The sequence below is a fragment of the Solea solea genome, chromosome 12, assembly GCF_958295425.1.
Source record: "Solea solea chromosome 12, fSolSol10.1, whole genome shotgun sequence".
NCBI lineage: Eukaryota > Metazoa > Chordata > Actinopteri > Pleuronectiformes > Soleidae > Solea > Solea solea.
In genome coordinates, this window is record NC_081145.1 from 21,862,118 (window position 1) to 21,875,466 (window position 13,349).

At 40.7% G+C, this 13,349-nt stretch overlaps 1 protein-coding gene across 1 annotated transcript in view; it reads left to right on the plus strand.

The window, feature by feature from the left end:
* si:dkey-106n21.1 (solute carrier family 23 member 2) overlaps positions 1-13,349 on the plus strand; it is a 36,959-nt gene that overhangs the window by 12,304 nt on the left and 11,306 nt on the right. Inside the window, exons 3-7 of the mRNA XM_058644330.1 lie at positions 2,385-2,542; positions 4,214-4,397; positions 5,052-5,233; positions 7,703-7,820; positions 11,138-11,294. Of these exons, the coding sequence (XP_058500313.1) occupies positions 2,385-2,542; positions 4,214-4,397; positions 5,052-5,233; positions 7,703-7,820; positions 11,138-11,294 (799 nt within the window). The remainder of the gene's footprint in view (positions 1-2,384; positions 2,543-4,213; positions 4,398-5,051; positions 5,234-7,702; positions 7,821-11,137; positions 11,295-13,349) is intronic.

Here is a 13,349-nt window from a genome sequence, read left to right on the forward strand (position 1 = left end):
AGCTGCATTTATGGTCCTTTGACTGATTATGTTGTTGGCCATGGAGGAAAATATCAGTCATTGGGTCATTTTCAGGAAAACTCTCTGGGTCTTCTTTGATTTTACACTAATACAGATCATTTTATTTTATTATATAAATGTATACCACTGGGGTTGCTGTGCCATTTTAATAATGCTGTTTGAGTGATTCATATACAGTACTTAGATTCCATTTACTGAAAACTATCCACATAGACTTGAAGTTGAAAAGAAGATCCAACTGTAAACCTGTCCTCCAATGAAACGTACATATAGGTCGTATTCAGGAGCGCCCCTAGCGGTTGTATACATGACAGCAACCACTTCCGCCTTAGACACGGTATCTAGTAGCTTCGCTAATGTCGGCACCAGCAGTCGGCTCAGTGCTCTCGCCACTGAGCCTCTTGTATACAACCGGAGCGCGGTGGACAATGGTTTGATTCCTAACTATACCATTTTTTAATATTTTTTTATATTTTTACTACCTACCCCTGCCTTTTTTGCCCTAACCCTACCCTCAGTAACATCGGTGCATATTCGAGTTGGAAAATACTAGTAAAAACATACCTTTACGTCGCATTCAGGGGTTTGAAAAAACGACCCACAGTCACGTTTTCAGAAAACGACCTATATGTACGTAACAGAAATGGTGTGCTTAAAAAGGTTAAGAAGGTTACACTTATTAACTTGCTGGGTTAATAAGTGTGTTAATAACTTGTGGTATGTTTTATTGGGGGCTTGAAGGAGAAGAGTCTCACAGAGTTATTTAACTCTCTCTCTACGGGTACTCCAGTTTTCTCCCACAAAACTTGAGTCCTATGGCGATCTGTCCAGGGTGTGATCCCTAAATCAGCTGGGATTGGCTCCAGCTCCCTTGTTACCCTGTGGAGGATAAAGTGGTAGACAATGAATGAGTTTAGTGTTTTTTAAATCAATAAAAGTTCTTCATCTGTTCTTCATCTAGGACCAGTTTGGGACAGGTGGAGTGGCGTCCTAGCTCCCCTCCTATTGACAAGCTGGTTAAACTGTTAAAAACACCAGAAGCCAAGTTTGAAAAACAATGGATTAATCTAAGCTTATCATGATCCCTGTTGAAGAAAAAACTTCATATTTAATTTAACCACTGACTGAAGCTTTCAAATAGATGTGATGTAATAATCATGTTGAAATGCTTGTCTTTCTTTTGATGCAACTGTACATCGAGATTTATTTCAAGGGTTAACCAGTTCAAGCATCTGGTCATATCTACATTATCTCACACCCTGACCCTGTACTGTTCACTGCTCCCTGGACTCCAGCAGTTGCCATTCACTTCATAAATCACTGTAAACCTGCAACAACAGTGAGCCGGTGGTTATCATTATTTCTCAGCTCAACACCGTCATTAACAGAGATAGTAATGCCTCATCATTTAAAAAAAGAAAGAAAGAAAAAGTACAAATGGTGATGTAAAACATCGATCATAAGGCAAAACCACAGTATGTAGGTCAATCAGTATAGATAACATAACCCCAAACGTACAGTTGAGTTGAACATTGTGTTTTCCTCTTGGCCACCGTGTGAGGGACCGAGCTGGAAGGAATGAGGAGAAACTGATGGATTTTCAATTACCCAAAAAACAACATACAACAGGGGTATAATATTAACCTGCTAACATTAACTAATCAAAATAAGATTCTTAAAATAAGCACGCAGTAAAACACAAGGTCATTTTCTTCCCCACCAAATTTTTTTCCAGACAGTGACCCTTTGGTCACATTTATTGCTTGGCTATCACTTACATGATCACTTTGCAAACACACCGGGGTTTTTTACTGCAGTTTGGACAGTTCACGTAGCTCCTGTCAGTCTGAAATGCAAAAGAATTCTCTCAACAAGGCCTTCATCCTGAAGGAATCCTCCCCGCTTTCCTTTTTGTCATGAAACTGACCTGAGGCATCCCCCCGCTGAGTTATGAGAGTTGAAGGTTTAAAAATACTCCCATAAATCTTGTGTGAGGCCCATCAACATCTGTCCTCATTTTAATGGCCCAGGGTGAGGAGCAAATGTCAGACTACCAAGAAGATGGCAAACAATTTTAAAGCCAGCTACTGACCAGGTCAGGCTGGTTTAAAGACAGATTGACTAATAATTTAACCAATGTGATAAATCATGCATCTTATATCCCTCGGAATCTGTCACTACCTTTGCTGGCCATGAGTCTTATGCTTATTAGCTACTGCTGTGGTTGTCCATTTCATTCTTTTGTATTGTATTGGCTGATGGGAGTGTTTCCCTCTTGTGAAGCCCCTTGAGTTGCATTGCTTTGTATGAAAATTGCTCTACAAATAAAGTGTGAGTGTAACCTTTTTTATTCTCCTCCACAGCATTACATCCTTGCTTTCGGTGGCATCATTGCTATCCCTCTCATCCTGGCTGAGCCCCTCTGCATTAAGGACAACAACTCTGCCAAAAGCCAGCTCATTTCCACCATATTCTTTGTGTCGGGGTTGTGTACACTGCTGCAGACCACTGTCGGTGTCAGGTAAAGTATTTTGACTCTTTACTTTGCCACTGTAAAACTTTCACAGCTTTCTGTAGTGTGGTTTTATGAGGCACTGACACTTCAGCACTGACTAAACGAAGGGTGCCCAAGCATGACATGATGTCAGTAATAACATGATTATCAGTGAGGACACTGAGGGAAAACTGCCTGGAGATTTCACATCACGACATTTCAGATTGAATCCGAAATTGAACGATGTGGTAATGTGAATAAAATTAAACTTGAGTTTCATGATGGAAAAGACAAGATAGAATGGCGAAATATTCTTAAGATATCTTAGAATGAATAGATTTTATGAAGTGAGACCTTTTTAAGTAGCTAAAATCTGTTGCTGACACCTATGTTTTCAGTGCGGGCCATGCATCCCCGCCTCAGCTGCTTGTGTCAGCATCTCATACAACCCCATTTAAAAAAACAACAACAACCCAACAACAATATCCCTTAATTCTAATCCACTGTGCTGTATTCACAACTGTTCAAAGTCACAGCTGAACTCCTGGAGACCCATGTGGACATTCACATAGAGTAGAGGACTATGGGTCAGTCTGAAGCCAAAACCACTAAAAGTGAAAATTAGATTTACCCTTTAGCATAAGTGGAAACAGCACTTGAGTCCAAGACTAATTTCAGTTCTAAAATGGTTTTACTACTATGTCTTATGTCTTGATTCTCCTTCTATAATGAAGTTTTGAAATCCCATTAGAAACATCATGCTATAACCACCTCTATGCTGTGCTTCAGTGCAGCTGCCTCCCACACATATAACAGCAACAATACAGCGCTCCACACCTACTTCTCTGCCCCTACGCACCACTGTATCACTATGCCTGAGCAAATAGCTATAGGGCTTTTGTTTGAGTTTTCCTCCTACGCAGTTTGGCAAAAGCTTAAAGGAACAAAAATGGGATCCCTGCAAATACTTTGACACTGCATAATAACTAAGTCAATAACTGCCTTTGTCGAGCCTTTCAGAGCTGTGGGATGAGGTGCTTTGTACGACAAGATAATAGGAGGATAAAAACTCAAAAGGAATAGAGCCATAGAAAACACCGCAAACACCTACAAAGAAAAGAAAGTGATTCCCACATGCACGAGCCACATTATTTAATGCAGGGTCATGGTAGTCCCAAGTTGAATATAAGTTGAAACAGGGTCTGAGGTATTGTCCGACCTTTGTGTCTAACATATCAATAGGGTGGGGTGGGGCACAATTATATCAAGTAATCAAGCAACAAGAAATAAGGTTATCTAATTTAAATATGAACAAAAATAATGTGTATTTTCACTTTCACAATCCTGAACCCTATGATGAGGAACTCCATTGGCAGCAGTGGCTGTTGTTACTGTGGCATAAGAGCTCGATCATAACAGTTGGCCCTAGGCCTTAACTTCCAAGTGTGTTCACGCTCGTTCGCACTCACGAGGCAAAGTTTGTGAACTAATCGACAGTGCTCATAGTTGCTTAGTACTAAAGTGCAGTAGTTGTGGGGCAGTGAGAGAATTTGGTGTCTGAACTGAGAGAGGTACTCATTAAAACGCTCATCTGTTCCTTCAGGAATTGCTGAAGATCTTCTTAGTCCACAGAGACTGAATACAGTTTGGCCCACTGTCTGAATTCTGACTGAATGTTGACTCCTTTTTAACCTGTAGGTTACCGATCCTCCAGGGAGGGACCTTCAGCTTCATCACTCCGACCCTGGCCATTCTAGCTCTGCCCAAGTGGCAATGTCCAGACCCAAAGGCGCCTGTGATGCTGTCTGTGCATTTACAAAATGCCACCAGATCACAGCTTATGGAGAACTCTGACGAAGTCTGGATGTCACGATTGCGAGAGGTACGTTACGTATTCAGAGAGAGAGATTCTTACCCTTAGCAGGACTCATTTATAACTAACAAATTATAAAATGGAAGTTTGCGGTCAAACATGAAATTGCAAGTGGAAAAGAAACAGACCTCATTGCACTAATGAGTCACAAGTCTTAATACAATGGCACAATAATACAATGGATTTTTGAACCAAGAGTATCCCCATGATGGGATCAGCAGATAATATATGAATCACTCTGACTCAGCATGAAATGTAAGTTTCGCGCTTCAGTGATCATGTTCCCTCAGATATCTCCTCCTCGTCAGGAGGGTGTTACACAGGATTATCTTTCACTGTTGCAATACTTACTGTGTTTCAGTCTCAGATGTCGGGTTTAGAGGTCTTGTCCTACAGTACATTTGCCACAAATATGCAGTTTTACTGCTTTGCCATGCACTGTCAAATACTAATCAGTTTGACAAGACAAGACATCTGTGAGGTTTTTCCCCCTTTTCAACCTCAGCAACCACTCGGTCTAAATAAGGATGCCATAATGAATGACATGGCAAATACATGTACTATACTGTGTGATTTAATTCAGCTTTTTCTCCATCCTCTCAAACTGTAAGCCTCCAGGAACACTACTGACCTAATGGACTTCTTTTACTTTGCCATCTACAGATCCAGGGGGCCATACTGATGTCGTCGCTGATCCAGCTCGTCCTTGGCTTTTCCGGGCTTGTGGGCTTAGTGCTAAAATACATCGGACCTCTGGCTATCGCTCCCACCATCAACCTGATTGGCCTGTCACTCTTTATCGAAGCTGGAAAGAAGTCTGGAGGTCACTGGGGTATAGCTGCTCTGTGAGTAGAAGATGTCTTTACTATGATGTATCTCCTCCACTCTCACAAGTGATTAAAAACAAAAGAACAAATAAAAATCTAGATATACAGTGTGTTGTTCCCAAAGGCTTTGATAAAGAACAAGGTTTTTAGACAAGATTTAAGTAAGATGTACGGTAAGATGTAATTTACCGTACATGAGGTCACTAGGGAGAGAGTTCCAAAGTGTTGGGGCTCTTATAGCAACGGCTCGTTCCCCGTCTTGGGTTAACAAGAAGGGCTCCATCAGCTGATCTCAGTATGTGATATATTATATTTTAAACGTTGGTTGTAGGTTGTGGTCTCAACAAAACCCAAACAAAAAAATACTGTGCTTCATAAAACTGGACAGACAAACAGCAACATCATCAATCTCATCAATCCGATCAGGGCTTTGTAACAGACACGAAAGCCCTGTGGGACTTTCTGACCTGAAGCAAGTCATTTGTTCAGGGTTCGGTTAATTAGTCGCCCTCCCCATCTGTGTTACGCAGTGCTCGTCATGACTCTGTTCGAAAGAAATCAATAATCAATTAATAGCATGTGTAATTCCCGGGTCAAACGTTCTCTGCTCAATCAGCAATAAACCTGCAATAATATGTATCTCTTTTTTCAGGTATAGCTTCATTGGCATCAACGATGGGTTCATACATATTTCATATTCCTAGGAAAACATACGGCACATAATATCTAAATTCATTTAATGTGTATAATTTGTAACTATATACAGAAAATTGTTGTCTGCCATCAGTTTTTACTGAATTTTTTGTTTCATTATCACGGATCTAAATTCACCCGATCTCCACAGCTGCTATTACTGTAACTCAGCGCACTCCATCATCTCTCCTTTCATTTACCTTTGCCCCAGCGCAGGTCAATGAAATGTGTCATCATTTCCCCACTGCCCGTCTCCAGATAATGCAGACTAAAGTCATTACACAGAGTGATTCTAGTGGGTTTTAAAAGGTTCAGCCCATCCACCTCTTGGTGGTAATCAGTCACATCCGTATTAGCCCCCGGTGCTCCCACCCCTCAACCCCGAGCTATCCGGCAGCTTACTGGAGAAAAGGCACAGATCTTATCATCTTAATCCGACCCTCGTAGCCCACTGCAAATAATAAAGACCCTGCCAGTCTTCAAGTGGTCAAACAAATCTTCTCAGTGGCAGCTTTCACTTATGTCAAGAAATAAACTACTTGTATTTGAAGTAGGCTTAGAAATGCTGCCACCCACTGGTGGTGGTGAGATTGCAGAGTGACACAGACACTGCACAGAAGTAATGCTCACAAAGACTTGGCCACTGTGTAAAGTTATGAGATGGTATAAGTACACTGACCCAATGTCAAATTGTATATAAAGCATTGAATTTATGGATTCATACCTTTATATCTCAGTGTATAATATTACCGTACACTATGTCAAAGTATAAATAACATAGGACTGACTCTTTTTGTTGAAAACACCTGGGACAGAGGTTCTTGGAATTCCAGATTCTCACAGCAAAGAAAGTCACAAAGGGACGGCAAACCCATGGATTGAGTGATATCACATTGTCATGTCCTGTCCCTCCACCCCGTCATCACGATGTTGTTTCTGCCCTCATTGGTCATACATCATCGATTCAAAATTCCGTGGAATTAGATCTTTTATTTTTATCCGTCCGTCATGTCATAATGGCCAAAGCAGATGTTTAGAATGATTTTGTGGTCATAAGTTTAATCGGTAAAATTGGTCCAGCAACGCTGCTAAGTGTTTGAATTGGATTTGAATGACCTGCTCATTGTGTTTCATGCACAGCGCGCAGTCTTCGCATGCAACGTGAAGCGTGAAATCCCATTCAAGGGCTGGAAGCTGTGAAGTATCGTGTCCACACATTGTTTTTCTCTGGAAGATGGGCAGGGCGTCCCATCCCACTACAAGTACTCACTTGCAACTTTCACATTTGGATAGATCTGTGTGCTTTGAGTGTGATTGTTTCTGAAGGACAGGTACAGTTCTGGATAAACAGACACTGTCAGAAGAAGCTTTTCCACTTTCTTGGTTTGTCAGGTTGGCTACAGTGGACCCTGACCTTCAAGAACAAGTGCTTTAACTACTACTTGAAGATGCCGCCTGAAAAAATGTTGAGACATTCTGTGCAACGCTGTTTTCTATAGGCATCCTAATACAACTTATACAACGTCTATACACTCATTAAGTTTTTTTTAAAGTGTGGTTTTCGCAGTTTTCGCGCTTGAGTTTCAAATCTGGAAAGTCATGCTGTGTCGCTTACTTCAAGGTGTCAATATAGTCTGTATGTGTATGTATGGACTGGTACAAGCTGCAGACACATTGCCCTCAGGATTAATAAAAAATGACTGTATGCCATGCGGAAGCACATTTAAAGTGCCCAGGACTTAATCTTTAGAACTGTGAATGACACATGTTGCTCTGTCTTCTCATCCCCCACAGGACTGTGTGCCTGATCCTCCTCTTCTCCCAGTATCTCAGCAAAGTCAACGTTCCAATGATTGCATACAAGGACAAGAAGTGGAAGGTTTTCCAGTATCCACTCTTCAAGCTCTTCTCTGTAAGTTTTAGGACCATAAAACCTGTTTATAACCTCCTGTAAAACTATAAAGCTGAATGAAAAAGACATTACAAAGTGAATCCAGTAACAAAGTCAAAAAAGTACTTAAAACAGTCGTAAAAAAAATAAAATAAAGCAAAACCAGAAATAGACTTTTGAAAAAAGACAAGGCAATTCATTTAAATCAGATGTATTACTGACAGTATGTTTCTTTCCATCTCATGTTTTCTACCTCAACATAGATTTTTGCAAAGGAAGTGTTTGTATATCTGTTCTTGAAGCCGCAGTGCAGGAGATGTTGCTTCCATCTTTCTCTACACCATACTATAAAAATACATTGTTCAACAGCAATTGATCCACAGGCTCAGCAGGGACTGAACAACTTGAAAAGAAAAAAAGGAAAGAAAAGAAAATGTACTGTATCCTCGTGTTTGGGAGGCCTGGAAGAGGAAATAATACTCAATTTGATGTTGGGGATAAATGGTGTTTTACAGGCCTTTTGACATGAAACAGCCAGTTCAAATGTATTATTAATCACATCCCTTAAGGCTCTTTACCAAAATAAAACATACTCTTCCTTGAGGTGACAAGTAACACCTGTGTAAAGCTAGTGTTTTATGTCAAAATGGTTGTTGGGATAAGTCTATATACTTATCAACACATGATATAGGTGATTGTTAGGTACATGCCCTACCCCCCGACTCAGAAAGTACCTTACCTCACAAACACAAAGTGAGCACTGACACGAGGAATAACAGATTGTATCCACTTCACAAAAGGCTCATTTACTGAAATATGTACCTGCTTAAGTCTCTCGTGGCACAAAAGTATGTGAGGGTGGCGCAGGACAGTGAGGACAGTGGTGAGGTGTGCAGTTGGAGTGATGGATGGGTTCAAAGTGAAGGTGGGATTACGTCAAGGATCAGCTCACAGGCGAGGTCAGGCAAGAGTCTTCTTTGCAAGTGACATCGTAAGATCGTGAGAGTTAAGGGAAAGGCACAAGACCGCCTGGAGGGGTGGAGGTATTCACTTTGTGAGAAGAGGTATGAAAGTTAGAGGGAGTGCTTGTTGTGTGGATGAGTTTGAATACCTGGCGTCAACCATCCAAAGCAATGGACAGTGCACAAGACAGGCGGAAAGGAGAATGCAGGCAGGGTGGAGCGGGTGGAGACGAGTGTCAGGGGTGATGTGTAACAGAAGGACCAGGATGGAAAGGATTAGAAATTTGAGGGACAGCTCAGGTTGAACAGTTTAGAAATAAGGTAAGAGAGGCAAAGGTTTGGTCACGTGCAGAGGAGGGGTAGTCATTATATTGAACAAAGGAGGTGCTGGGGCAGGCGGAAAAGAGGAAGACGGTGTTGTGAAGGAGGACATGAGGGCAGTGGTGTAACAGATGGACACTGATGTAGGCAGATGATCTGCTGTGGCAACCTCTAAAGGGACAAGTCGAAGGCTGGCACATGATTGACCAGTGTTTCATTTGACTCCTGGTACCGAAGTCCATCAGTAAGTGTATTATTTTGCAACTTCAGTGTTTAAAACCCTTCATTTTGGATTTCCCTATATGACACAAACTTGCTAAACAAGGCAGCATTAGAGCAGCAGCTCCTGTGTCCCCCTGAGCTTAAAATGCAAAAGTTCTCTATGGACTTTGGTGTGATTGATTGACTGGTTTAAATCCCCTGTCAGAAAAGGCTGTCCAATTTAGAGAATACCTGAAAACCGGTTCTCAAGATATATATTTTGTTAAGAGGCTAAAATTCTTTAATCCTTGTGTCCCCAGTAGCAGTCAAATTATCAATGATAGCGAGTGACCATGTCTAAAACTGGTTTCCAGCGAGGTGGTGTGCAGAGGGGCACAGTCAATGCAGACTATGTGTCAGTTGGATAAAAATTAAATGTCAATCTTAGTTATGTCTGGGCAATGGCTATAGGATCACGGGAGCACGCCCCAACACCCGACCTAAAGTGTGTCCTTCTTACCGACTTACTTTGAAAAAGAAACTGAGAACACCAGCTTTGTATCTAATCCCTTAACCACAGGAGTCTTATGATTAGAGATTATAACGTTCAGGTAGAGTTTGGCTGAGGTGATGGCTCAACACAAGAGAGTGTTTTTTTAACCTCTGTTTAACTGCAGATGGGTTTAAGTTAAGTCCACACACACACTCTCACTCTTTTTAACATCCTCCCTGCTTCACAGTCATGCTGTCACATGCTCGATGAGTGTGAGTGTGAGAGTACAACCACAACCCTTGCTGCTCTGTCAAGATCCAAACAAGCACACTGGATGTTTTTCATGGATCGATGATCAATGCAGATTACATTTCTCCCATCAATAAGCAGGGCGCATGCTTCATTCCTCTTTAACAGCAGCCAAAATAAATAAGGTTGGTGGTTTTAAATGAATCTGTTAATCCCGTGATTAAAGCAATGACTCAAAAAAAAAACATTTATACGAATGAAATGCCGGCTCCATTGATAAAAGTATGACAACATGTCAGAAACCTCAAACTGAAGGCAGAGGCCATCATCAACAGCTCTGTGTCAGTTTGGCTTCAGGGTTCAGTCTTCAAAAAAAATGCTTTATGAATGAAACACATTTTAGCAGAATGACTCACCTCTCGTCAAAACTTAAGGAGGGACAACAGAATAGTTATTAAAAGAAAACTATACTCAACTTTTCACGGGATTACGTGTAAATATGGTTTGTGCAAATGTTGCACAATATTCCACAGAGCATGTTGCACTGACTGAGAGTCAAGCTCAATGCAGGTGAATCGCAAATTAAAATAGACTAGACTAATAGGCATTATGTGTTAATAACGTATAATCATGACATTATTATAATAAGTGACGCATTTACAGACGCCAGTGCTCCTCACAATAATGTAAAATGCTGTCAGTGTTCGCTCAGTGACATTGTCTCTCAGTTTCGAGGCTCTGACAGTACATTTTTGAGACACACTTCCAGTGTCTTATTGTGCTTTAATTAAGTCAGGACTCCACAGAGACGGTGTCTCCACCTACAACCAACAGCTATGGTGAACTTTGCTCAGTAACAGTGCTATTTTGTGTGTTTTGCAGGTTTCCACAGTAGTCTATGATTGTCTAACTCATACATGCACCGTACTTCTCAGCATGTAGACACTTTTTTTGTGTTGACTTGCTTGTGTGCTGTGCATTTTACCAGTATTACAAACAGGCGTTCAAGTGAACGACGACCAGACATTCAGGCGTAACCTACGTGCGCGCGCGTTGGCTGAGGTTTCGCTGTTGTAACTGTGTGGTTGTCTCTATGTGATCACATGTTCCAGGCTTTGTTTGGGATGTGTGGAGGATGGCTGGTCTGTTTTCTGCTCACCGTCTTTGACGTCTTGCCTTCCAAGCCCACCGAGTACGGCTACTCGGCCAGGACTGACATCAGCCTGGATGCTGTGACCAATTCTCCGTGGATCAACGTGCCTTACCCAGGTAAGTGCAGAAAGATCCTCCTCCTCTGGATACATAGTTTGTTAAACCTATATCAACCACAAACTTTGAGATATGGTTCAGGAAAGAGAATGTGTGTACTATACGAAAATTCTACAGCTTTTGGACGAGTATGCTCAACCGATTACAGAGACCACGTTTTCAATTTAGCGTTTTCATCATTAGAAGGGTAATATATGGACATGCGGAGTTCAGAGATGCTCGTTTTGATGGTCTGTTTGATGTCAATTTTGGAGTTGTGAATAGTTAAGTCAGTTTTGTGGCTTTTTGATTATTTGCACATGGCGCTTACTGTTTACAGATGGCACATTCATTCATTCATTCATTCATTCAGTCTAGTCCACAGTGATAACAGGAACCAACAGCAGAAACACCACAGTCTTTGATTAAAGAGAATATGCGCAGAACCTTTTTGACAGACTGTGTATTACTCAATGTTTGGGGACTGACAAAAACTACAGCGACAGTACATCCACAGTAAATGTGAATGTTTGCTAGCAAGAGCTTTGTTCTCGAGCAACTATTGCACAAGGCATTTGAAAAGTATTTATTTATTGGCTGATTTATATGCCGCATTTTATTCTGAGTTATTGAATGACTTATGTCATCATGAGTGCGGCTCTCTCTTTTTTGGAGCTGTAAGACAGAAAATAACTACATGTAGAAACAGGCACAAATAAAGTGACTAAACTTTAGCTTGACTTGGCTTGAAAGATTGCAGATACAATCACAACCACCTTGGCAAAGGTAACTAAACATAATACTGGCACCATTACTTCCAAACAGGATTAGCAGTTCTTTGTTTTTTGTTTTTCCCCCTGGCTGCTTTGACTGGAGGACATGAAGCAATGTTGGGCGATCTGTGACTGCCAGACTGCAAGACTGAGTGTTGGTTAACTATTAGAGACATTGGTGTGTGTATCTAAAAGTGAAGCTATATAATATTATTATAATAACAATAATAATAATAATAATATTATTTTCATTATTATTATTATTATTATTATTATTAATAATAAATAATAATAATAATAATAATAATAATAATATTATTGTTATTATTATTAATAATAATAATGATAATAATAATAATAATAATAATAATACTTAAATGCTTGGCATCAAGAGTAGTAGGAGCATCATCAGTCAGCATCATTACCCAAGATGATGTTGAATGATGACATGTGATGACAAGAATGTGGCTGAATACAAAGGGATTTTGTTCCTCCATCAACGAGGACAGTTAAGAATGTTAGTCTCTCTCTCTCTCTCATCAAATCATTATTTTTTTATTCATCAAATCTTTATTTTTAATAATTATTTTGGGTCAAAAGACACATTATTTTGGGTCTAAAAAAAGTAACAATTTATTAAATCAAATAACAAAATCAATTAAGCTATTTGGCTCACTGAAGCTAAATACCACAGAGTTAATTGAGTGATCTAAATCAATGAACGTCAAAAGCATAATGAACATTTTGTAATTTTAACCAATAAAGTTCGGTCTGTCTTTCTTTTATTGTCCCTGCGCGTCAGCTCCCGCTAACACGAGGTGGAGGGGTGAAGAGGTGAAGCCAGCGTAAAGGGCAAAAAGAGGAGCAACAAGAAGAGTGCGCCTTGTAGTTCTATATACTCAGCCAGCAGGGGGCCATTGTAAAACAGAGACAAGGAATGTTAGAAAAGGGGTCGTTAATTCAGTTCTCTATTGAAAATGGGGATACTCTGTTTTAAAACTCTCCATGTGGAGTTCAGGCTTTGTGTCTGCATATAGGCCAGGCCCATGAAGAACAGTGAGAGTACAGGCACAAGCCTAGCCCCCAGCACAGCCGATCACCGATCCCCACTATATTCGCTCAATTGCCCGCCCAAATTATTTTTTGGAATTCAGATCCAGGCTGGATTGGAAGCTTTGGGGGGCCAAATTTGGCCCAAAGACCGCCAGCTGATCCATGCGATATACCTTTCACCACATGTCAAAAATGTACGACCCAGATGGGATAAGTGGTTGCATCTGGAAAACTTCTGGGCCAAGTTTCC